The following is a 26,865-nucleotide window of genomic DNA, read 5'->3' on the forward strand; positions in this document are numbered from 1 at the left end:
TATAATTCCTTCTAGTCTCTTTTTCACTCTCTTAATCCACTTAATTGGAGAAGGAAATGGCAACCCACTCCAGTATTCCTGCCTGGAGAATCTCATGGACAGAGGAGCCTGGCAGGTTTTGGTCCATAGGGTCTCAGAGTGGGACACGACTGAAGCGACTTAGCACATACGCACGCACGCAATCCACTTAATAGGCAAAAATATTGAAAAGCGAAAGAACAGGTAGGGTAGTAAACATAACATGAGGTAGTTGGAGGGGGTAAATAATCTCATATTCATGGCTAACAAAGGAGATGAATCCGTTTGCTAAAGTGAAAGTGAAAGACTCTCAGTCGTGTCCGACTCTTTGCGACCCAAATGGATCTATGGAATTCTTCAGGCCGGAATACTGGAGTGGGTAGCCTTTCCCTTCTCCAGGGATCTTCCCAACCCAGGGATCAAACCCAGGTCTATCACATTGCAGGTAGATTCTTTACCCAGGTAGATTCTTTACCAGTTGAGCCACAAGGGAAGTCCATTACTATAAAACCCCAGAGCATCTTAAGAGGGTAGCTAACTTGAAGCATTCAAACTACTGATTCCCTTCCGGACCAGCTGCCGATTTGCTTCTGGGGACTGTAATCTAATCATAAGAGATTATGCCTCATGGAAATCTCTAGAGATCAGACAGCTCAGTAGCCCGGTTACAGGCAGACTTCCTTTGCCGAAAAATGCCTGCGAGTTTATCTCCTCTCCCTGCTTACACGAACAGTTCTGCTTCCCCAGGACTCTTGGACCTGAGGCCTCGCAGAGCCTGGAAGAGGGTGGATGCGATAGGCAACGAGGCAATTCCCCCGCACTCCTCGCCCTAGAGCGCACAGTCGGGTCCTGTAGTTGTAGCCACCACACTGCACCTGTGCTCGACGGAAATTCACACTCCTCTATGCCCCCGACGCGGCAGGGAGCGCTGATCCCTGAGACTGACATTCCCGAAAGGGTGGGGAGAACGCGCCGAGAGAAAAGCCCTTGGCCCACACGGACGCCAAGCACCTCCCAGCAGGCTATGCGCGCGCCTACAACTCCCATCATGCTCCACAGCGGGGCTGCGCGGTTCCTGGCTGGGAGGCGGCAGTTCAACCCGTCACCCTTGCTCACACTTTTTTAATACTCCTCACTGTTCCTCAGGCATTTTGGGAAGCTCGTCAATCCCTTTAACAGGAGCAAGGCGGCAGACGCGCTAAGACTGCTGAGGAGGCGTGGCCCCGGACCGGAAGAACCTCCGGTTGCCGGGGGAACGCCACGCACCGAGGCGCCTGCCCAGCCGATGATACTTGGGCTGAGGAAGAGACTGCTACCCCTTTACCCAACTTGTGGAGGCGGCTTTGCTCTGGTCCAGGCATCCTTTCTGTGGAGGCCTAGAGAGAAAGGTATCCAGAGCACCCGCACCACATTCCCATCCCCGAGGCGGAGACGAGCGAGTGCGTTCATTCCTGTTCTTCAGCAGCTCCCGGGCCCACAAGGCTAACCGCAAAGAGCAGGTATCTCCTCAACCCCGGTGTTTGTATCCAGAGCCGCCCGGAGCCCCCGCCGCCACCAGTTTTAGAATTGCTCTTCCTCATGCTTTTCACTCCGTGTAGTTGTTTCTAATGTGTGAGGACTAAAAAAAAAAAAAAGTGGGCTGGTGGCTCAGAAAACTCATTGAACTGCTTTGGGTGAATTTCTGTTTTATTGGATGGTTTTAACACTGTCCAACTGGGGCCTTTTCGTTTGCTGTGTAGAAAGTGTAATTGAAATTTCACCATCAAAAACTGAAAGCTGAATAAAAATGTTTATTGGGGATAGGAAGAGTGTTCTGTAATTCTCCCTGAAAACATTTTTATAGAGTTACAAAGTACCTCTTATGGTGTTTCCTCTGCTCGACTCCTCTCTCCCTGTAGCCTTACCTTCCAAGCTCTTAACTGTGGATAACGTCCAAATTCTTCAGGATTTTCTGAAAACAAGTTTAAAAGGCTCTTTAGAAAGCAGTTTCTGTGACTTGCCTGGCGGTTCAGTAGTTGAGCCTCCGCGCTTCCACTGCAGGGGGCACAGCTTCCATCCCTGGTTGGGGAGCTAATATCGTCACATGCCCCGCGCGCGACCAAAAGAAAAAAAAGCGGTTTCTCAGATAACAGCTAAGGGAATTTGATTGTCTGGTGTGCAGAGAGAGGAAACAGTAAAATAAGAAACTGGAAAGGTGGATTGGCGCCAAGTTGTGTACAAGTTTAAAAGTTATGCATGAAATTTTAGACTTTATTCTAAAAGTCTCAAATTCTCAATAGTGACTCTTCATCAGAAACAGTGTTTCTTTAAAATACAGATGCCCTGATTCCATCTTCAGAAATACTAATCCAATTAGCTGACTCAAACTTGTTTACAAAGCAACTTCAATAAATGTAATTATGTCTTTTAGAACAGCTGACTTCTGTTTTCAGTTGTGTGTCCCAAAGCATTTCAGTGACAAGCATCAGGTGTTTGATAATCTAGGAAAAGGGAACGGAAAATCAAAATCCAAGGTTCTGTGAAAAAACAAATATTCAGATATCAGGCTTTTAACAGTCAATGCCCTGCTCAGAGGGGGATGATACAAGAAGTGGTCATATTTTTTAAATTGTCAAAATCCTATCAGAAATGAAAAACAAGACACAAGACTGTATCAGTATGCTTAGTATAATTAATAGCAAAGTGAGTAATGGCAAATTTAAATTAAAATGATCTGTATGAATTGTTTCATGATATCAAAAGGCTAACTTAAAGTAGATTCTACAAATGCCTGTCCTTAAGCTGAGATTTAAAGGAATGGATTGAGTGAGATTTGAATCTCTACCACAAGGAGCAAAGTCGATTCAAGCAACACAAGCAGAGTATCTCAAATGAAACCCATCCCTTGGGTAAGACAACCATGGCCCTGTGTTTGGTTAGGGCACTGCAACTTCCCTTCTGCGCATCATTTTCCAATTTCAGTTTTGAAATTTCTGTTCATAATGATCCGTGAAGGGGCCTAACCGAAACTGATGATGCAGCCTCCTTTCAGATGTAGTTGTCTTGGAAACTTCTTATTTCAAGTTGCTGCATCCTCACATCCTTCAAGGTATGGTCTTGCCTTTTTGGTATGGAATAAGCAATACTGAAGGAGCTGTAAGATGGCAAGTTTCTAGATAGAGATGAGACTAGTATTTAGAGAACTTTGAAAATGGTGGTTTGGAGAGTAATAGGAAATGTTTAGAATACAGGTATATAGTGGTTACTGCCGTAGCAGTCCCTGTCACAGTTGAGGGCTGCCAAAAGAGGTATGTATCTCTCTTCTCCCACCACAGTTTAATGTTTTGAGGGACTGGGATGGTGGTTTCCCCAAAGGAAGTACCTTTGGGAATTTTCATTTGGAGATTTGAAGTCTAAATCTAACAGTACCTTGGAAGGGTATGAATAGCCATAAAGTTATCACATAGCCAGCCATATGTCATCAGTAATTTTACTTGACATCAAAATACTTACACATTTGCGTTGCTGATGGAGTTTTTTTGAAAGTTTGCATTTGAAGGATTTTTTTTCAAAGAAAGAATTAATAAATGAATAGGGACTTCAGGAACAGATTAACAAGGAAATCTTTATAGTATTTGAGAAAAGGAGATTAAAATGTAAGATGGGTATTTACGCTCATATTCTTCACTAGTACACTAGTTAAAATTCTTTTAAAAATACTTAACAGATAATTTCATATAAGTTATAATTTCAAAGAAACAAAAATGTATTAAGGTTCAGTTTGTGTGTATGTGTTTTATTTTTTTTTAATTTTTATTTTTACTTTATTTTACTTTACAATACTCAGTTTGTATGTATATGTTTTATACATAACCTTCCCAAATGGATTTGTGTTGACTTACAAAACTACCAAGATATGTGAGGACAAAGAAAAAGTTAAGATGAAGATAAATCAGGATTTTTTGTTTCTGTCTGAACTGAATATAGTCAGCAAACAAAAATGGTGAATTTAATATTTATTACCTCATATTATTGCAAAATTCAACAATGGGATTAGCTTTAGAAAAAGATTTAACCAGTGAACTCAAATGAGGCAGCCTAAAATTTCAGTTTTTTTGTTATTCTGGTCTGCCTTCTACTTTCTATTTGAGCAGCAGGCTCCATATGAACATCACTACCTATATATTTCCAGATTTCCAGAAAAGGCTGCAGATATTCTCAAGTATCACAAATGGTAGACTCCATAGGATACTAAATAAATCACATTTTGTTCTTAAGTATTATAAGTTACAATAAGAAATGTACAGTTATTTCAAGGGCATTATTCTGTGTTGCTGGGGGTTATTAGCTGCCAATCTGCATTTCAGTTAAGACTCCTTTCTGGTAATCAGCTTAAACTCTGTTTACTAAATGCAAAGCTACATTGACATGGTTTTCACAATATCACTGACTTTAAATTCTAAAAATTTGGGGTACGTATGCTTATATTCTCCATATTTAAGATGCCCGTGTTAATTTTTTTTCCCCCTGACTTGCAGTTGATTTGTGAATCCTTGCCTCACATTATGGGATTGCTAGACAGACTTTCAGGCTTGCTTGGCCTCAAAAAGAAGGAAGTTCATGTTTTGTGCCTTGGGCTGGATAATAGTGGCAAAACAACAATCATTAATAAACTTAAACCTACAAATGTAAGTATATTTATTAGATACATTATGTATTTTCTGCTAAAGCTAATGGAGGATTATTTTGTCTGTCATTGTAACATCATTGTCACATTATGAAATCTTATTAAATTTGTGATACCTTTAGTAAAGTAATAAGTATCAGCCAGCCATAACATGAAGTGTATTTTATGCTGATATGTAGGTAAATCTTGACTATTTAAACTGGAATATTCTCCAAATGCCTTTCCTTCTCAAAAGCGCTTCAAAAATTTGTGGAGTTTACGTTCAGGTAGCATTGCCTTCGTTTTGACTTTCTCTTTACAAGAGGAGCAAAACAAAGGGAAAGGTGGATCATTTTTACAGATTCTGTGGATAATTAGCCAGTTTCCCAAGAGTGTTACGTGCGTATCGGTAGTAGCAAGCAAGATGACTTTAAGTCATGTAAGTCATAAGTACATGAATGTATTATTTAAATAAGTGAAATATATATATAAGCTAGCACATTCATCACATAATGTATGAGTTATGTTGTGCTGTGTGCCCAGTTGTGCTGTGTGCCCAGTCTTGTTTAACTCTTTGCAACCCCATGGAGTATAGCCTGACAATCCTCTGTCCATGGAATTTTCCAAGCAAGAATACTGGAGTTGGTTGCCATTTCCTACTCCAGGGGATCTTCCCCACCCAGGGATCAAACGTCTTGTACCTCCTGCATTGGAAGGCTGATTCTTTACTACTGTGCCATCTGGGAAGTATAAGCTACAATTAGGTTCTGCTTTATATAAAGAAAACCCGCATAATGGTGGACTGAAGATGGAGGGTTCTTTTTCTGTCATCTCAGTGAGTCCAGAAGAAATATTCCAGGGCTGGTGTGGCAGCTGCATGGTCCAGGCACCTTCCATCTTTCCTCTCTGCTATCCTTAGTGCCTGATTTTCTTCAGGGTCTTCGGAATCTCCACATGGCCATCTTAGTTAACTATCCTCAGTTCAGTTCAGTTGCTCAGTTGTGTCTGACTCTCTGCGACCCCATGTACTGCAGGATGCCAGGCCTCCCTGTCCATCACCAACTCCTGGAGCCTACCCAAACTTATGTCCATTGAGTTGGTGATGCCATCCAACCATCTCATCCTCTGTCATCCCCTTTTCCTCCTGCCTTCAATCTTTCCCAGCATCAGGGTCTTTTCCAGTGAGTCAGTTCTTTGCATCAGGTGGCCAAGTATTGGAGTTTCAGCTTTAGCATCAGTCCTTCCAAAGAACACTCAGGACTGATCTCCTTTAGGATGGACTGGTTGGATCTCCTTGCAGTCCAAGGGACTCTTGAGAGTCTTTTCCAACACCACAGTTCAAAAGCATCAATTCTTCAGCACTCAGCCTTCTTCACAGTCCAACTCTCACATCCATACGTGACTACTGGAAAAACCATAGCCTTGACTAGACGGACCTTTGTTGGCAAAATAAGGTCTCTGCTTTTTAATATGCTGTCTATATCTTAAGTTGCAGGGATGGGAAAAGAACAAGCAAAAGAATAAGTCTTCCTGCCAAATAAGTCCTCTTTAAGGAACTTACTCAGAAGCCTCAACTAACTACTCTTTCACCTCACTGGCTACCCTATCTGTAAATGAGGCTGGATTTTTTTTTTTTTAAAGCAGGACATATTGCTGCTTCCATTAGTAATAGGGGTCCTGTAAGTACGAAAGAGGGGCTTCCCTGGTGGCTCAGTGGTAAAGATCCCACCTGCCAGTGCAGGAGAAGTGAATTTGATCCCTGGGTTGTAAAGGTTCTATGGAGAAGGAAATGGCAACCCACTCCAGTATTTTTGCCTGGGAAATCCCATGGACAGAGGAGCCTGGCAGACTACAGTTCATAGGGTTGCAAAGAGTTGGACTTGACTTAGTGACTAAACAACAACAAAGTATGAAAGAATAGGAGAGTAGATAGAGGTAAACAGTTAACATTGACAGTTGTAAATACTTTTATCTAGATAAAAACCATTAGTCAATCAATGGAAAATTTGATGAAAAAATATATAGCCTGCATATAAATTGAGCTGCTGCTGCTGCTAAGTCACTTCAGTCATGTCCAACTCTGTGTGACCCCATAAACAGCAGCCCACCATAAATCGAGCAGATGGTTCAAAATTAGGAAACTAGTGCTCTTAATGACTGACAGGCTGGATAGTAGGAAGCATTTCTCCTAAATATGGTAATTGAAAGTGGACTTCATTGCCTCCAAATAGTGCTTCAGGTTGGGCAGAATAAGAACTCCTACTGTCCCCCACCACCTTTTCCCCAACAGCTTCATTTTTACTTCTGTTTAGTTTGAGATTGCTCTCAAATTACAAAAATGCCATCATTTCTTTTCTTGTGGTCATCATTCCCTTCTTCCACGTGAGAGAGTTTGCCATGTGAAACAACTAACTACTGGTGTATTTTCAAATGGCAGTTAGTTTGAGGCAGCTGGGATAAGAAGTTGAAAATGGAGTTAGAAGGTAATTTAGGTGTTTTAAGGGGCTCTCCAATCAAGTTGGAAATCAGCTGAAATAGATGCGCTAAAATCAGAGATTTAAAAAAAATTCCAGTTTTATTGAAATACTAATTTTGGAGGGCAAGGTTTAGTTCTGGCCAGAGGACTTGCTAACACTCTCTTGAGTTATGATTCATGTCCCAGAATTCAAGCTTTCCTCCTCAGGGAGATACCCTGCTTGTCTAGGTTTGCTGCTACTACTACTGTCGTGTCCGACTCTGTGCGACCCCATAGACGGCAGCCCACCATGCCATCCCTGAGATTCTCCAGGCAAGAACACTGGAGTGGGTTGCCATTTCCTTCTCCAATGCGTGAAAGTGAAGTCTCTCAGTCGTGTCCGACTCTTAGCAACCCCATGGACTGCAGCCCACCAGGCTCCTCCGGCCATGGGATTTTCCAGGCAAGAGTACTGGAGTGGGGTGCCATTGCCTTCTCCCCTACCCACTTGAATGGAGTCCAGATTGAATTTAGAGAACCATACCCAGCTGTGGTTGGGTCCATAATTAGTTCCACGGATGGTTTGGCTGTCAGTGGATCAACCTGGGCTAATATTAAGAAACTTAGTGGCTGGTGATGTGCAGCACTTCTGCAGGTAAGCCTAGTAGCATAAGGGAGCAAGATTATAAGGAAGTTCTTCAGGTAAGGTCCTATTCTATAAGAGAGATTTCCATTTTTTTCTACATCAAGGAATATCTTCAAAAGAAATTTTTTTGTAAAAGTTGTGTCAAATAAATACAAAATTATGGAAACCAGAGCCACAGTTAATAGTACCAAAGTGTGTCAGCCCCCTGGTGCCTACTGTACTCAGATTGGCAGAAATGACATTCAAAGAACAAAATGGAAATTATGTTATCTCTTTCCATCATCCCCAACAGTATAGTGATCTTCTGTCCCAAGACATGGTTATTACTGTAGGAATAATCTTTGATATGGATGGGAACAGCTTTCTTCTCTAAACATTATTGATCATTTGGGGCAGCAGGGGAAGGAGGCATCTTGAGCTCAGTCTACCATCTTAAAATATCTAATATCCCAATTTCAGACTAGTCCTGTGCAAGACCTGCTGACCCTGCCTAACACATTATTCTAGTCAGGGAGAGCCCTCAGGAACATCTGGGCATGCAGCCAATTACTGAGGCTTTTTAATTAATCTTTTGTTTTCCAGCATATGCATCTCTCTGCTACCACTGGTGAATTATGGAACTAGCCTAGACTAACTCCAGGGCTATTTTTAAGGGGATCATCTAATTTCTGACACCACTTTCTGAGCGTTAATCTTTAGGCAACTATCCTGTCTCCTCAGAGCAATTGACCTCTACCTTCTGAGAGCAGAGTAAGTTGTTTTACTTAAAAACAACAACAACTTCATGATTATAGCCAAGAGGACACTTGAAATGGGACTTCTTAAAAGCCCTAAAACTTGTCACCCAGGCACAGATAAAACACTTGCTTCCTCCGTACCTTTGAACCCAAGAACAGTCTCTTGTGAGCTTATATCCACTATGAGAAATATTATTTTTAATGAATTGAGGTGAGTAATAGAAATCAAAAAGCAGAGACATTACTTTGCCAACAAAGGTCTGTCTAGTCAAGGCTATGGTTTTTCCAGTAGTCACGTATGGATGTGAGAGTTGGACTATAAAGAAAGTATAGCGCCAAAGAAGTGATGCTTTTGAACTGTGGTGTTGAAGAAGACTCTTGAGAATCCCTTGGACTGCAAGGAGATCCAACTAGTCCATCCTAAAGGAGATCAGTCCTGAGTGTTCATTGGAAGGACTGATGCTGAAGCTGAAATTCCAATACTTTGGCCCCATCATGCAAAGAACTGACTCATTGGAAAAGACCATGATGCTGGGAAAGATCGAAGGCAGGAGGAGAAGGGGACGACAGAGGATGAGATGGTTGGATGGCATCACCGACTCAATGGACATGAGTTTGGGTAAACTCTGGGAGTTGGTGATGGACAGGGAGACCTGGTGTGCTGCAGTCCATGGGGTCACAAAGAGTCAGACGCCAGTGAGCGACTAAACTGAACTGAATAGAAATATATGATCCTCTATTAGGAAATGTCTTGAAAGAAATTACAAGTCTCATTTTATAGTAAAATAGTCTCTTATATGTTTTTGCAGAGGGATAAAGTCAGTTTCTAGATAACTAGATACTTCCTGCATCCAAACTGGTTTTTAACATTAAGCTCTCTTAATGTTCATTTGTTGTTAATATGTTAAAGTTGCTGATCTTTTCTAAACTGATAAGGAGAGAAAAGAGGTAATTTTAACCTGATAACTTTTCAAGAATCTAGTCTTAGTGTCATACTAAGAGATGTGCTCTATTAACACCTTTCTTCTAAAATTCTAACTTTTGCCCCATTCCCTAACATAAACGCTCTCATTCTATCTTGTCATCCAGTTTTATATTCTTAACATTTAAAACAATCTGAAATTGCTTCATATATTCAGTTGATCAGTTATTACATTTTCTTCATCATAAAATTAAATTCATAAGAGCATAGATCTTACATTGTTCAATAATGTTGTTTTAGTCACTAAGGCAAGTCTGACTCTTAGCAGCCCTATGGACTGTAGACTGCCAGGCTTCTCTCCGTGGGATTTCCCAAATACCTAGAATATTTCTTAATAGTTAAATGTAATTTTGTACAAATGGACTGATGGGTGATTTTTTAATTTTCATTTTTGGGCAGGGAATGATTATTAATCATACCAAGGATATCATTTTCAACAGATTTAGTAAAACTTACCAAATAGGGCCTCTCTTGGAAACCTTGTTCTAGTCTTACTGATACTGGTCTATTACTGGGTTGTCTCAGATGGCCTAATCCACTTAGGTATTAATTCCTGCACTCTTCCCTTGGTTTGTAAACATCCCCTGTCCAACTTAGAGAATCATCAAATGTATTTGTTCCTGAATAGAGCAGGGGGAAATTAATCAGTGAAGACTATTTCAGGATTCTTTAGAGGAAAATGAATCACACTTGAATCTGAAAGTACCAGCTCACATATCATGTCCTGTCCTAATTAATTAGTGGAGTTTCTTCTTTCTAATTATCTTCCACTAGAACTTTAGAAGTGAAGAAAAGAAAAGAAAGTTGATTAATTTTATCCCTGTTAAAACAGAAAATTAAAGGGTAGCTTCTCTGGAAACACAAAGAGTTTGTAAAGAAACTGGGTGGTTATGGACAGGCTAGCCAATTTCTAATTACAGTTCGGTGATTAGAATTATAGTTCAAGGCTACTCATTTGAGCTATATTTTCTGAGATTTCTTTAAACGTTCAACTATTTATTATTATTGTTGCTGCTGCTGCTAAGTCGCTTCAGTCATGTCCGACTCTGTGTGGCCCCACAGACGGCAGCCCACCAGGCTCCCCCGTCCCTGAGATTCTCCAGGCAAGAACACTGGAGTGGGTTGTTTTATTGTTATTTTTTCCTAATAATAATAGCTGATGGTTTTATCACTTTGGCACATGAAAATTCATAAAATCAAAACAGTATTGTATTTTAGGACAACAAAAATTAGGAAACTCTTTATTCCAAAGTTTGTTGTACAATGAAGGACCCCTAAGATATGAGGTAAGAATCTGAGTAACAGGAAATAAATTCTGTCTAACATAAAGAGAGAGATTTTTGGAAGAATACTAGGCAGCTCACAGACTAGAAGGGAAAGCTGAGTAAACAAATTTCAGAAAGCCAAAATCAGGGCAGCTCTGGGAAGTCTTTTCACTAGCACATTACTGTCAAGGTGACCAAGCTCCAGGGACCTTTCACCTTATGTCTTTCCATTTGAATTTTAAATTTTCAGGACTAAACTACCAAAGTGAACATACTGATGTGAGGCAGCAATTTTCCCTCTACTCCTCCTCTTTTTACATAAAAGCAACATGATTAACTCAAAGGGAAATTTTTTTTTTAGGTTACACTTTTGGCAGTATGAAGAAGACTGGGGTATGAAACTAAAATCAGTAAGAGAGTAATTCTTAATGATAACAACCATTTGTTGAGTGTTTACTATGGACCAGACACTGGTATTTTGCATCGATTGGCTTACTTAATTCTCATGAAAACATTAAGAGTTAAGGATAGTAATATATTTTACATTTAAGAAAACTCAGGCTTAGAGAAGTAACTTGTTCAGATGTTGTACTAGCAGTTAGGAGTAATCAGGAGGCTGTTGTAGTAATTTGAAGCAAGAAATGATGAGGACCTAAGCTAAGTTAGTGAGGCAGAATCAATAAAGCTTAGAGAATTGTTGTATAGGGGATGTAAAATAAAGAAGGAGTCAAGAATAACTCTTAGGCATCTGGGTCAGAAAGTGAGTGGACTTCTATTCCAAAGGAGAAAGTTTTGATGGTACAATTAAGTTAACTTAATTGGCAAGTTAACTTGTCAATTTAAGGTCTTTTACTTGCCTGTGGATCATGTCAGCAGGTCTCCCATTATACTCTTGCCCTCTTGCAGTCTCTTTTCCACTCAATCTCCACCATGGCCCCACCTCTCTCGCTTGGTTACATACAGTCTTTCCCTTAATAAATATATTTTAGACATACAGGCCTTCAACTTTTCCTGAGTGGTGAGTTCTTCCCTTCCTTGCAGTCATTGCCCTGGCTATTTCCTTTGACTGGATTGTTCTTTGCCCAGATCTTGTCATAGCTTTTTTCCTTCTTAACATTTACTGGGTGAGATGTCACCTCTCTCAGACAGGCTTATTGCTAAACTAACCCTCCTCTACCCCATTGCCTCCCACCCTCAATCACCTTTCATTGCACTTAGCACTGTTCAAAATTGGTATCTCAGTTGTTTATTGTTGTTTACCTTCTCTAGATTATAAATTCCATGAAAGCAGAGGCCATGTATAGTCACCATGTAGACATGAAAACAATCCTCTGTAGCACGTGTCCTGCTTGCTAAGTCGTTTCAGTCGTGTCTGACTCTCTGCAACCCCATGGACAGTATCCTGCCAGGCTCCTCTATCCATGGGATTCTCCAGGCAAGAATACTGGAGTGGATTGCCATGCCTGCCTCCAGGGGCTCTTCCTGACCCAGGGATCGAACCCACCTCTCTTACGTCTCCTACATTGGCAGACAGGTTCTTTATCAGTAGTGCCACCTGGGAAGCCCCTCTGTAGCATTTGCAAACTCAATAAGTATGAAGGATTAGGAAGTCCTATATGTGAGCTAAAAGAGACTTGTGAAACTATTTTAAGTTGATGGTAACTTTCAGCAAGCCTCAAAATGTGAATTAAGACACACATTATGCAGATTTATAATTAGTAAACCTTAAACTTCTATAAAGAATTCACACACAATGATCTCCTTGCAAAAATTATGATTTTGTTTAATCCTTTCATTTTCTTAGTGGCAGATTTTAGAATTGGGAAAACTGGGTGCTTTTCTTTTAACCTGAGGAAAAATGCATCTTCGGTAATTGCAAATTTCTAAACTTTGTCTCTTTTCTTAAAGGCTCAGTCTCAAGATATAGTTCCAACAATAGGATTCAGCATACAGAAATTCAAATCGTCTAGGTAATTCATTTTATTAAACTTGTGATTAAGAAGTTGGGGGTGAAAAATGGTATTAGATGTATCTAGTTATTCCTGCTATTAGAAAAAGGAATCTGTTGTTTCAGAAGCCCACTGACGTTAAAATATTTGTACTACTATCTCTGGAATATTCTTCAGAATTTAGAATTTAGATAAACTCTTTTTTAAATTGTTTTTAATATAAATTTATTTATTTTAATTGGAGGCTAGTTACAATATTGTATTGGTTTTGCCATACATTGACATGAATCCGCCACGAGTGTACATGTTTTCCCCATCCTGAACCCCGCTCCCACATCCTTCCCCATCCCATCACTCTGGGTCATCCCAGTGCACCAGCCCCGAGCCCCCGTCTCATGCATCAAACCTGGACTGGCGATTCATTTCACATATGATAATATACATGTTTCAATGCTATTCTCCCGAATCATCCCACCTTCGCCCTCTCCCACAGAGTCCAAAAGACTGTTCTATACATCTGTGTCTCTCTTGCTGTCTCGCATACAGGGTTATTGTTCAGTTCAATTCAGTCCCTCAGTCATGTCCGACTCTTTGCAACCCCATGAATTGCAGCACGCCAGGCCTCCCTGTCCATCACCAACTCCGGAGTTTACTCAGACTCATGTCCATTGAGTCAGTGATGCCATCCAGCCATCTCATCCTCTGTCATCCCCTTCTCCTCCTGCCCCCAATCCTTCCCAGCATCAGAGTCTTTTCCAATGAGTCAACTCTTCGCATGAGGTAGCCAAAGTATTGGAGTTTCGTCTTTCTAAATTCCATATATATGCGTTATTATACTGTATTGGTGTTTTTCTTTCTGGCTTACTTCACTCTGTATAATAGGTTCCAGTTTCATCCACCTCATTAGAACTGATTCATATGTATTCTTTTTAATGGCTAATACTCCATTGTGTATATGTACCACAGCTTTCTTATCCATTCCTCTGCTGATGGACATCTAGGTTTATTCCATGTTCTGACTATTATAATTTCACTAGCAAAGAAAAATATATTTTTATATGTTACTATTATAAAATCATCTTTATATTAAAAAAATTTATTCTGTGGCACTTGTACTTGAAAGCTGGCACAAGTTGGAACACTGTATACTCAAGGGTGGTTTGATTGATAATAATTTAAAGTTTTAGTAGCTTATAATGTAATAATTTTTTGTTGTTGTTTGTTTTGTTTTATAGTTTGTCTTTTACAGTGTTTGACATGTCAGGTCAAGGAAGATACAGAAATCTCTGGGAACACTATTATAAGTAAGTATGTTTGCAAATGTTGGTTAACTAGATGGCTATATTTTAACAACAAGTAGTGATTAGAAATCCAAATGATTACATGGGCTAGATTGCAATGTTTATTTTTATGTAATTTAAGTATACATTCTAAGTTTTAAAAAAAAAATAATCATACTTGACATTATTTGTCAAATGCTTCAGATTCTTCATAACCTTGGGCCTTGCATGCTCTGTTGTCTCTGTTTTTAATGTCCTGTTCTACTCTACTTCTCTGCAGCTTAAGGTTGATATATTCATTCTTTAAGGACTAGCTCAAAAGTCACCTCCTCTGTGGAGATTCCATTTATTGTGGAGATGCCCAATTATTCTGGCCCCAGTGTTGACACAGCACTTAACCATTCATATTTCTCTAATCTTATAACTATATAATCAAGGGGGTTGGATTTTTTCCCTATTCAGATTATTTCTTCAAGATCAAGTATGATTCTGGGCACACAGATCAGTAAATAATTACTGAATAAATTTAGTTAAAATAGCAGCACCAACAGTTGATCCATTCATTCAACAAGCAGTTATAAACGAGATGTTTTGCTGCGTGTGCAAGTCAGGTGCTCACCAGTTACTTCAGATTAACAGCTATCAAGTTGCTAGGATCCAAATATGCTATGTTTGTGGTATCCTGCATTAAATTCTCTGGGGGAAATGTGAGGTATTTTTGTTATTAAGGCAACTTGAGTTTTTAGTATAGGGTTTCTAAAATTCCTCTTCCAATTATTTGGTAAACAACTTTTTTAAAAAATGTATTTAATACTTAAAAAATTTTATTACAGAAAATGTAATATTACATAAAAATAGTACTTAAAGGAAATTTTTTTCTGATTTTAACATTCTTTTTCTTTAAAATCTTTTTGGAAGAAGTTAGTGAATTCAGGAATATTTTAGATACACTGTAGGTGGAATGCTGAATATGGTTACTGTTCAGAAATCTACAATAATAGTAAATTTCCTGTAGGCATATTTTTCTGACTGTGAAAGAACAAGTGCATTTTAATCTATTAGACTGAAAAAAGGTTTAAAAGATTAAGTCTACTGTTGGCAAAAGAAGCTACTCTTACAGATAATGTAACATCTTTTTTAGGGTAATTTTTGAATATCTGTTAAAATGAAAAATGTTCATACCCTCCAGCCATAATTTTTGCTTTCAGAAAAGAACAGATGACTGGGACTGCTGGGCAAACATATACATAAAAGAATGTGTGTTGAGAATTATTTATGATGATATTTTTGTCATATCTCAGTTATATAAAGAAAATTATTCTTAATAAAAATGTATGTTTAGTATACACAGAGAGAAGAAAATTCTTAGTATAATATGTACTGCATCATTAATAGTATTTGTTTGGGTACTAATGAGATTATAAAGGAAGTTTCCTTTGTCATTTATTTGATTCTATAATGTTAATTATTGTATAGTTCTTGCATATTTCTCTTTGAATATAAAAAGGTAATAAAGCCTAAGATACAGAGAGTGCATACTGGGAAAGGAGTTAATGTTTATATCTTTTGAGTATGTTTCGTCTGTTTTGAAATAGCATTTAACATAACTGAGAAAGGAGCCTTCTAAAGCATGCACCATGTGCTGTATAGTTTTCATTTAACATTCTCTGATAAGTCATGAAAACATAAAAAGAATGTAACTCTCATGGCAACCCAGTATTTTCTTATATTCCTTTCTATGCCAAAATTTGCTTAATCATTTCTCTGTTTTTGGGCATAAAGATTATTCTCAGTTTTGAAAGGTTATAAACAATTCTTCAGTTAACATATTACTGTATAAATCTTTGTCATACTTCATGTTTCCTTAGTATAAATTTCAGAAATGAAATTACTGGCTCAAAGTGACTGAATGTTTTTAAAGCCCTTGATATATATTTTCAATTGTATCCGTTTCTATATCCACTGGTAATGTATGACTGTAATAAAATGCATTCATCTTTTTAAATGATAACAGACAATAGTATTAAAAAGTTGTTTTATTTTTTTATGCTTGTGAGTACTAATGACATTGAACTTTAAAAATCTTGATTTATGACTGGAATAAGTGAGTCACAAAAAATATATAAATGTCTAATAAATATATGAAAATATATTGAACTTAACAAGAAATTAATAAAATGCAAAGTAAAATAATATGCTGTTGCTGCTGCTGCTAAGTCGCTTCAGTCGTGTCTGACTCTGTGTGACCCCATAGATGGCAGCCCACCAGGCTCCCCCATCCCTGGGATTCTCTAGGCAAGAACACTGGAGTGGGTTGCCATTGCCTTCTCTAATGCATGAAAGTGAAAAGTGAAAGTGAAGTCGCTTGGTCGTGTCCGACTCTTAGCGACCCCATGGGCTGCAGCCTACCAGGCTCCTCTGCCCATGGGATTTTCCAGGCCAAGAGTACTGGAGTGGGGTGCCACTGCCTTCTCCGAATATGCTGTTAGGATGGTAAAAAATTGAAAAGAATAAGAGCCATGCTGGCCAGGCGGTGGGAAAAGTGCTGATAGTATTATAAAATTGATATAGCATTTCTAATTTGTCAGTGTTTATCTAAAACTTCATGTATGTATCCGTAGGCATTCTGTTCCTAAGAAGAGGTCTTAAAGTATCAAGAAATTTTTTAAATGTATTTGGGAGGATGTTTATCCCAAAGTTTTCCATAGTAATGAAAATTGGAAGTATTCTATGAAGCCCAACAATAGAAGTTTGATACACTATTTAATGACATACTCATACTTTACAGTATAATGAAAGATGTTATGGAAAGACATCTTTCAAAAAAACTTTATTGAAAGCTTCTTTATGCTTTAATGCTTCATATAAAAGTAGTTCAAACTATAAAAAAATATCAAGGAAGTGTACATATATATCAGAAAGGCAGAATAAAACACAAGATTCCATTTAAATACAAATGTAGATATTCATGTATGAATATTCTTGCTTGGAAAATTCCACGTACAGAGGAGCCTGGCAGGCTGCTGTCCATGGGTTGCAAAGAGCTGGACAGGACTGAGTGCACACGCATACACACATGTACAAAGAAAATGCTGGAAACGATTTATTTGCAAATATTAACAATTGTGCCTGTGTAATAGGGTTATGTTTTTTACCTTTTTTTTTTTTTAATTTAATTTATGACCATGCTGAGTTCGTTGCTGCACACGGGCTTTCTCTAGTTGCAGTAATCGGGGGCTACTTTCTAGTTGCAGTATGGAGGCTTCTCATTGTTGTGGCTTCTCTTATTGCAGAGCATGGGTTCTAGGTTTCAGAAGTTGAGTTGCTTTGGCTCAGTAGTTGTGATTCATAGGCTCTAGAGTGTGGGTTCAGGAACTGTAGCGCATGGGCTTAGTTACTCTGCATAATGTGGGATCTTCCTGGATCAGGGAATTGAACCCATGTCCCTTGCATTGGCAGGTGGATTCTTAACCACCAGGAAAGCCCAACTTGTTATTTTTTAAAATTATGAAATGAGTCATTAAATTTACCACGTTATGATCCAAATGAATAAAAATTACTTTACGTGAAATGTGACTAATTTGGTTAATATAGTAACCAAAATATGGCAATATTAATTATTTATATAAACTAATAAGGAACAGCAACAACGCCTGTAATGATAAATCATCATAGGACATGAAGACGTAATAAATGGTTTAAGATATGCAAATGAATAGTTAATGTAGAAAAATGTTTGTTTATCATTAATTTTTCTCATTCTTTGTATTACACAGAGAAGGACAAGCCATTATTTTTGTCATTGATAGTAGTGATAAATTAAGAATGGTTGTGGCCAAAGAAGAACTTCGTACTCTTCTGAATCATCCAGGTAGATGTGTGTCTCTTTCAGTCTGTGATGTCTATGCTTTGGGGTCATGTATGATGTTTTGTTCTTTGATTCAGCAAAACATGTTGTTTACACTGTATAAACTTATTTAAAATTGTTTTATTTTAAAGCATATTAATTATGTGGAATTTGTAATACTATATATATTTTTTTAAATTTCAAAGCCATTTGCAGTGTTTTCCAGGTGTTTGATCTTTATTTCATGAAATTAAAAGTGCCCTTTTTTCCTGATCATGTAAATAATGTATCAGTAGCAAAGTAGATGAACAGAAAAAGAATAAGAGTGAAATTAAAAATTGATGTTTCAACACTTTAAAAATATTTTGGTTGCCATCTTTACGTAGATGTGAATGTGTAATCACAGTATTTCTGACATGTTTATTGTGAGAATTCTTTTAAAACAGATCTTTTCTATTTTTAAATTACTGCCAGCCCTCCAGTTCCCTTTTAAGATAACAGTATTAACAATTTGGTACTTTATCTTTTGTACCTTTGCTTATAATTTCATATCATATATATATATGCACAGATATACCAACATATATACACACACACCAGCATATACAGATACCAAAGATATATACAGTTATCCCTTGGTGTCTATGGGGGATTTGTTCTAGGATCCCTAAGGATACCAAAAGCTGTAGTTGCTCAAGTCCCTTATATAAAATAGTAGTATTTGCATAGAAGCTATGCACATCCTCCCATGTATTTTAAACCGTCTCTAGATTGCTTATAATACTTAACAAAATGTAAATACTGTGGCTCAGGTGGTAAAGAATCTGCCTGCAACGCAGCAGACTCGGGTTTGATCCCTGGGTTTGGAAGATCCCCTGGAGAAGGGGTCTGCAGTCCATGGGGTCACAAAAAGTCAGACATGACTAAGCAACTAATACAATGCCAACACACGGTAAATTCAAGTTTTGTTTTCAGGAACTTTCTGTAATTTTTTTCCCTGAGTGTTTTCCATCCATGGTTGGTTGAATCTGTGGGTGTGGAGTCCGCAGATACAGAAAGCCAACCATATAGGGTTGGGGGCTATGAGGACTGTCATCATTACTTACTAGAATAGGATCATATTCTGTATACTCTTCTGCATCTTCCTATTCTCAAATATCACTGCATGGTGGAAATCCTTTCAAGTCAAATTGTATATATACAATTATTCTTTTAATGATGCCTAGTCCATGGGGTCTCTAAGAGTTGGATACGACTGAGCAACTTCACTTTCACTTTTCACTTTCATGCATTGGAGAAGGTAATGGCAACCCACTCCAATATTCTTGTCTGGAGAATCCCAGGGACAGGGGAGCCTGGTGGGCTGCTGTCTGTGGGGTTGCACAGAGTCGGACACAACTGAAGCGACTTAGCAGCAGCAACATGCATACCAGACCACCTGACCTGCCTCTTGAGAAATCTGTATGCAGGTCAGGAAACAACAGTTAGAACCGGACATGGAACAACAGACTGGTTCCAAATAGGAAAAGGAGTACGTCAAGGCTGTCTATTGTCACCCTGCTTATTTAACTTCTGTGCAGAGTACATCATGAGAAACGCTGGGCTGGAAAAAGCACAAGCTGGAATCAAGATTGCTGGGAGAAATATCAATAACCTCAGATATGCAGATGACACCACCCTTAGGGCAGAAAGTGAAGACTCTTGATGAAAGTGAAAGAAGAGAGTGAAAATGTTGGCTTAAAGCTCAACATTCAGAAAACTAAGATTATGTCATCTGGTCCCATCACTTCGTGGGAAGTAGATGGGGAAACAGTGGAAGCAGTGTCAGACTTTATTTTTCTGGGCCCCCAAATCACTGCAGATGGTGACTGCAGCCATGAAATTGAAAGACGCTTACTCCTTGGAAGGAAAGTTACGACCAACCTAGATAGCATATTAAAAAGCAGAGACGTTACTTTGCCAACAAAGGTCCTTCTAGTCAAGGCTATGGTTTTTCCTGTGGTCATGTATGGATGTGAGAGTTGGACTGTGAAGAAAGCTGAGTGCCAAAGAATTGATGCTTTTGAACAATGGTGTTGGAGAAGACTCTTGAGAGTCCCTTGGACTGCAGGAGATCCAACCAGTCCATCCCAAATGAGACCAGTCCTGGGTGTTCATTGGAAGGACTGATGCTGAAGCTGAAACTCCCATACTTTGGCCACCTCATGTGAAGAGTTGACTCATTGGAAAAGACTGTGATGCTGGGAGGGATTGGGGGCAGGAGGAGAAGGGGACAACAGAGGATGAGATTGCTGGATGGCATCACCGACTCGATGGACATGAGTTTGAGTAGACTTCGGGAGTTGGTGATGGACAGGGAGGCCTTGCGTGCTGCGGTTAATGGGGTCGCAAAGAGTCAGACATGACTGAGCGACTGAACTGACTGACTAACATGCCATACTATGAATGTATCCTGGTTTATTCAATCTTTCACTTGTTGCTAGATATTCCTTCCCTCCCACCCACCAGGAATTCTCAGTACTGCTGTGGAATTCTGCATTTCTATCCTTGCTCATGCAGAAAGATTTAAGTGAGCTTAGTACCAGTACTTTTAGAAGAGGACTTTTAGAAAATGATTTAAAAGAAATGCGGATTTGTTAGAATAAAAACAGAAATAGTATGTGGCCTTCTAAGAATTCTTTCTGCTTAACCACAATATCTTTGGTATTTTTATTGGACAACCTCAAGTTTATTCAAATATGTGGAGGGAAAACTATCCAACCTGTGCTTTTTCTGTGACTTTTTCACTTTTAAAAACTTATCTTTCATCTGCGTTGAGAAGGCATTTTTGATTCCACATCCCCTTTTTGTTAATCTTTCCCCTTTCTCCCCCCAAAAAGTCATGACATGACCAAAACATGAAATATGTCTTACAACATCTGCTTTAAATAAATACAATGGGAACCTTAATTTCCTCAACTAAAGCCTTGTCCATGTATCTATATATACTTACGCATTTATTTTATAGGTTAAATTCCCAAAAAAGGGATTTCTCAGCTGAAATATATATTGAACTTTTTTAAGAATTTATATATAACATGTATTACAGAGAAATGCTCCAATCTTAAGTATACAGTTCTGTAATTTTGACAAATGCATATATTCATGTAACTGTTCTTGTCTACGCTCCCAGACAAGAAACAGAACATTTTCATCACCCTGTAAGTTCTTTCATGCCCCTTTCCAATCAGCACCCCTACAAGGGGCCAGAAGAGCTACTAATCTGATTTCAGTCTCCAAAATGTTGCCTTTTTACAATTTCATATAAATGGTGGGAAAAGGTACATACATTTTTGTGCCTAGGTTTTTACATTCAGTGTAATGTTTTGGGGAGTCGCCCATGTTATTGTATGTATCACTTGTTTACTCCTTTTATTTGCTTTGTAGTATTTTATTATATGACTGTAACACAGTTTGTTTATCCAGTGTTTAGTAATTGATACCTAAACTGTTCCTAGTTTAGGGCAATTATGAATAAAGTTGGTGTGAACATTTTTTGAAATATAATTGACATAATTTTATATCAGTTTCAGGTATTCAGCATAGTGATTTGATATTTGTATATACAGTTAGCCTTTGAACAACTGGGATTTGAGCTGCACAGGTCTACTTACATGTGGATTTTTTTCAAATAATGCCACAGTAGTGCTATATGATCCAAAGTTAACTGAATCCACAAATGTGAAACTGCAGATACAGAGGGCCAGCCATGAAGTTCTTCACAGATTTTTGAATGTGCAGAGGTCAGAACTCCAACCCCCACATTGTGCAAAGGTCAACTGTACTGTGAAATGATCACCACAAGTCTAGGTAACATCCATCAGGACACATAGTTAGAAATTTTTTTTTTCATGTGATGAGAACTTTTAAGATATACTCTTAGCAACTTTCAAATACCCAATACAGTATTACTATCTGTAGTCACCATGGTGTACATTACATCTCATAAATTATTTCATGACTCGAAGTTTGTACTTTTTGACCCCTTTCATCCATTTCAGGCTCTCTCCACTCCAACCACCTCTGGCAACAACCAATTTCTTCTCTGCATCCATCAGTTTGTTTTCTTTAGATATTTTTTGTCTTCTTTAGCTTTCACATATGAGATCATATGGTATTTGTCTTTTTCTGACTTATTTCACTTAGCATAATGGATTTCATTTTGTCATTTTCTATCTTGTAATGGCCTCTTCTGATTTTGTATTAGGGCTGTAGAGACCTTGTAAAATGACTTGAAGAGCAGTTACTCCTCTTTTTTTTTTTTATGTTTTGGATTTGTTTAGAATTGGTATTATTTCTTAAGCATTAAATAAAATCTACTAATGAAGCCATCTGGTTCAGGATTTTGTGTGTATGTTGGGGGTATGAACTGTAAATTCAATTTATTTAAATGAGGTAGGGCTATTAAAGTTCTGTATTTCTTCTTGGGTCACTTCTAATAATATATAACCAAATCTGTTAATTTGTTAATTTATATAAGTTGTGAAATTTATTGGTATAAAATTGTATCATCCTCTCATTATCCCTTTAATGTCTTTAAGACCTGTATGATATTGCACTCATCTCACATGCTAGTAAAATAATGCTCAAAATTCTCCAAGCCAGGCTTCAGCAATACATGAACTATGAACTTCCAGATGTTCAAGCTGGTTTTAGAAAAGGCAGAGGAACCAGAGATCAAATTGCCAACATCCACTGGATCATGGAAAAGCAAGAGAGTTCCAGAAAAACATCTATTTATGCTTTCTTGACTATGCCAAAGCCTTTGACTGTGTGGATCACAATAAACTGGAAAATTCTGAAAGAGATGGGAATACCAGACCACCTGACCTGCCTCTTGAGAAATCTGTATGCAGGCCAGGAAGCAACAGTTAGAATTGGACACAGAACAACAGACTGGTTACAAATAGGAAAAGGAGTATGTCAAGGCTGTCTATTGTCACCCTGCTTATTTAACTTATATACAGAGTACATCATGAGAAACGCTGGACTGGAAGAAACACAAGCTGGAATCAAGATTGCCGGGAGAAATATTAATAACCTCAGATATGCAGATGACACCACCCTTAGGGCAGAAAGTGAAAATGAACTAAAAAGCCTCTTGATGAAAGTGAAAGAGGAGAGTGAAAAAGTTGGCTTAAAGCTCAACATTCAGAAAACAAAGATCATGGCATCCGGTCCCATCACTTCATGGGAAATAGATGGGGAAACAGTGGAAACAGTGTCAGACTTTATTTTTTTAGGCTCCAAAGTCACTGCAGATGGTGATTGCAGCCATGAAATTAAAAGATGCTTACTCCTTGGAAGAAAAGTTATGACCAACCTAGATAGCATATTCAAAAGCAGAGACATTACTTTGCCGACTAAGGTCCGTCTAGTCAAGGCTATGGTTCTTCCAGTGGTCATGTATGGATGTGAGAGTTGGACTGTGAAGAAAGCTGAGTGCCAAAGAATTGATGCTTTTGAACTGTAGTGTTGGAGAAGACTCTTGAGAGTCCCTTGGACAGCAAGGAGATCCAACCAGTCCATCCCAAATGAGACCAGTCCTGGGTGTTCATTGGAAGGACTGATGCTGAAGCTGAAACTCCCATACTTTGGCCACCTCATGTGAAGAGTTGACTCATTGGAAAAGACTGTGATGCTCGGAGGGATTAGGGGCAGAAGGAGAAGGGGATGACAGAGGATGAGATGGCTGGATGGCATCACTGACTCGATGGATATGAGTTTGGGTAAACTCCGGGAGTTGGTGATGGACAGGGAGGCCTGGCGTGCTGTTCATGGGGTCGCAAAGAGTCAGACATGACTGAGCGACTGAACTGAACTGAATGTGTCTTTTAAGGCTACTGTTTCCTTATTGACTTTCTATGTGAATGATCTGTCCATTGATGGAAGGGGGAAGTTAAAGACCCCTTACTATTATTGTGTTGCTGTCAATTTCTACATCTGTTAATATTTGCCTTATATATTTAACCTCTCCTATGTTGGGTACATACATATTTACAACTGTCTTTATCTGCTTGAATTGATCCCGTGAGCACTGTCCTTTATTGTCCTTCTTTGCCTCTTTTTATAATTTTGTTTTAAAGTCTCTTTTTGTCTGATACATGCATTGCTGCCCCACCATCTTTTTCATTTCCGTTTGCATGAAATATCTTTTTCCATCCTTTCACTTTCAGTTTGTTTCTTTGTATTTGAAGTGAATCTCTTATAGGCAACTTAATGTATGGGTCTTTTAAAAAAATCCATTCAGCCACCCTATGTCTTTTGACTAGTCCATTTACATTCTTATCTTCCTTCTATAATATTTCTGTTTGAAGTTTTCTTCCTTTGTGTTGACAGTAAAAATGAAACAAAATGTTTGACTCTTTGCTAGGTGCTGTTCAGTAACTGTTTAATGAGCCCTCCACCGCCACCCTCATCCATCTTTGGTTTACAGTTCCAACAAGAGGGCAAATAATCTTACTTCACTTGTAGCTCATCTGGTAAATATTCCTCCTGCAATGAGGGAAACCTGGGTTCAATCCCTGGGCTGAGAAGATCCCCTGGAGAACGGAAAGTATCCACTCCAGTATTCTGGCCTGTAGAATTCCATGGACTTTGCAGATAATCTTAGGAAGAAGAGTATTTTAAATTCTGTTATCACTTAAATATATGCTTGACAGTATATGCCTTTAAATGTTTATGTATGTGTGATTTGGGAAGAAGTGATTGGAAGACAATTTTAGTGGATTTCAGTTTTAAGGATTTTAGAAGTGTGATGATAGTCTTATTTTCTCTTTTAGATATTAAGCACCGTCGAATACCAATCTTATTCTTTGCAAACAAAATGGATCTTAGAGATGCACTGACATCTGTAAAAGTATCTCAGTTGCTGTGTTTAGAGGACATCAAAGATAAACCATGGCATATTTGGTAAAGTCTTTTATTTACATTTCATTTTATCATTCTGAAAAAATCTCCACCTTCAGGGTTTTTTTTACAAGCTCACTATATAAGTGACTTAACATGGTAGGATGAAAGGTAAAGATTATGTTTTATAAAATTGTAGTATTGCAGGTATTCAGTAACATATTATTGTTAAAACCTTTTCAAATCTTTTCAGGGATAGAAAAACTAAAACAACTCTTTAAAAGAATTAACCAATCTGCTTACTTAACCAGCTTCAACCACACTAATTTCTTTTTTTGCACATTGAATCAACCAACCACAGTTCCATCTCAAGGCATTTGCACTTTCCCTTTGTCTGAATTATTCTTTAAAATAATTTTCCTGCTTACTGTTGCACTTTCTTTAAGAAAGAGACCTCTCTTGATAATTCTCTGAAATATTACATATATTACCCCCATCTCTTATGTTTTTTTTCCTTACTTTGCTTTATTCGTCTATTGCCATATGACCTCTTCTTTTTTTTCTTTTCTCTTTTATAGTCTGTCTTCCTATACTAGTCCATTAGTACCATGAGACCTGGAATTTCATTGATTTTTTTCACTCTGTAACCCCCAGAATAGTAACAATGCCTGTTTACTAGGTACCTAGTCATAGGTACTTAGGAGATACACAATAAATACTTGTTGATATGAATAAACAAATATAAAAATCTATCTTATTTGGACATACTGTAAAACTGAACTCTTAAATAATTAGAGTCTGATATTATCATACATTTTTATTTGGAAAGCAGTTTCCTACTAATATATTTAATTCCAGTGTGTTTTTCTGCCAAAATATTCTGATGAGGATAACCAGAAGTTATATATTAGATAGTATTTTAATGCCTACTGCTACCTTATGTTACCCTATGAGGGCTTCCCTCATAGCTCAGTTGGTAAAGAATCTGCCTGCAGTGCAGGAGACCCGGGTTCAATTCCTGGGTCAGAAAGATCCCCTGGAGAAGGAAATGGCAACCCACTCCAGTATTCTTGCCTGGAGAATCCCATGGGCAGGGGAGCCTAGCAGGCTACAGTCCATGGGGTCACAAGAGTCAGACATGACTTAGCGACTACACCACCACCTTATGTTACATTAAGCTTCCTTCTGTTCACCCCCGCCCCCACCTGTCCCTGGCCCCCACCTTCTCCTCTATAGAGAAAGGCTGAACACAGAGGCAAAGACAGCAAGGAAAGAAGGAAGTGGTAGAACTCAGAGGAAAACTTTAAGAGCTAACCATGGTGCTGAAAGAGTAATACTATAGCACTTGAGAAATCCCTTGAAATTTTTCAGTACCTAAGGCCACATATCATGAGTAAAACCCTCCTTACTTTGGAAATCAGAGGAAAAATGAGTGTTTACTAAATTATTCTTTAGTTGGAATTTGAGGTTTTGTGGTATTTTGTTGGTAAAGCAAGGAGGGATTTGGTGTAGAGAACTATCTTAAGATAGAACCTTTCTATTTTTGTAAATCATACTTAAAATGATAATATCTAAAGTAGAATAATTTAATTTTTGCCCTAAGTGTGCTGACTACATTAATGGAAAGTACAACATTCAAAATACGGGTCAATTCTAATTAGTAAAAGATGTAGTTTTCCTCTTAATTTTGAAGTAGAAATTAATTTTGCAAATGGAAAATGTCTTTCTCCTTAATAATTAGCTATTGAATTCTGTTAGTTTTATTTATTTAATTGTGACACCTTAACTTTTTTTAATAAGAGAAAAAAATAATAGCTGATGCTATAAGGATATGGACTTAGAGCATATTGCCAGTTTCTTTATTTTCTGTACAACTTGTAGAATAAGGCTAAGTTTTTCTTTTAAGTTTGTCTAAAATTTTGACTTCTTAATTCAAACTGGACATCTCACTAAGTTCCAATTAGTGTTTCACTTGTTAAGGTTTTTATTTGAACTAAAAATAAATTCCTCCTTTAATTTTGGAGAAAAAAATTTAATGCTGAGTGGTACAGAGATAAAATATTGCATCTCTCTTGCTTTAGGTACAAATAAATTTGGATAGTAAAGGAGAGATTATAGAGAAGTATAGTCTGGAAATTTTTTTTGGTTTATTT

The 26,865-nt window shown here is 38.1% G+C and overlaps 1 protein-coding gene across 4 annotated transcripts in view; it reads left to right on the forward strand.

The window, feature by feature from the left end:
• Nucleotides 1-1,070: 1,070 nt before the first annotated feature.
• Nucleotides 1,071-26,865, forward strand: part of ARL6 (ARF like GTPase 6) — a 54,570-nt gene continuing 28,775 nt past the window's right edge. For 3 of the 4 annotated variants that reach the window (XR_011248718.1, XR_011248716.1, XR_011248717.1), the window contains exons 1-6: nucleotides 1,074-1,517; nucleotides 4,536-4,685; nucleotides 12,657-12,718; nucleotides 13,933-14,001; nucleotides 17,754-17,848; nucleotides 24,646-24,775. Coding sequence is in view for 1 of the 4 variants with exons in the window: in XM_069550642.1 (XP_069406743.1) it covers nucleotides 4,563-4,685; nucleotides 12,657-12,718; nucleotides 13,933-14,001; nucleotides 17,754-17,848; nucleotides 24,646-24,775 (479 nt within the window). In the remaining 3 variants the exon portion in view is untranslated. Of the gene's footprint in view, nucleotides 1,518-4,535; nucleotides 4,686-12,656; nucleotides 12,719-13,932; nucleotides 14,002-17,753; nucleotides 17,849-24,645; nucleotides 24,776-26,865 lie in introns of all 4 variants that reach the window. The other variant, XM_069550642.1, reaches the window with a different exon arrangement.

Source organism: Ovis canadensis, chromosome 1 (genome assembly GCF_042477335.2).
Source record: "Ovis canadensis isolate MfBH-ARS-UI-01 breed Bighorn chromosome 1, ARS-UI_OviCan_v2, whole genome shotgun sequence".
Taxonomy (NCBI): Eukaryota; Metazoa; Chordata; class Mammalia; order Artiodactyla; family Bovidae; genus Ovis; species Ovis canadensis.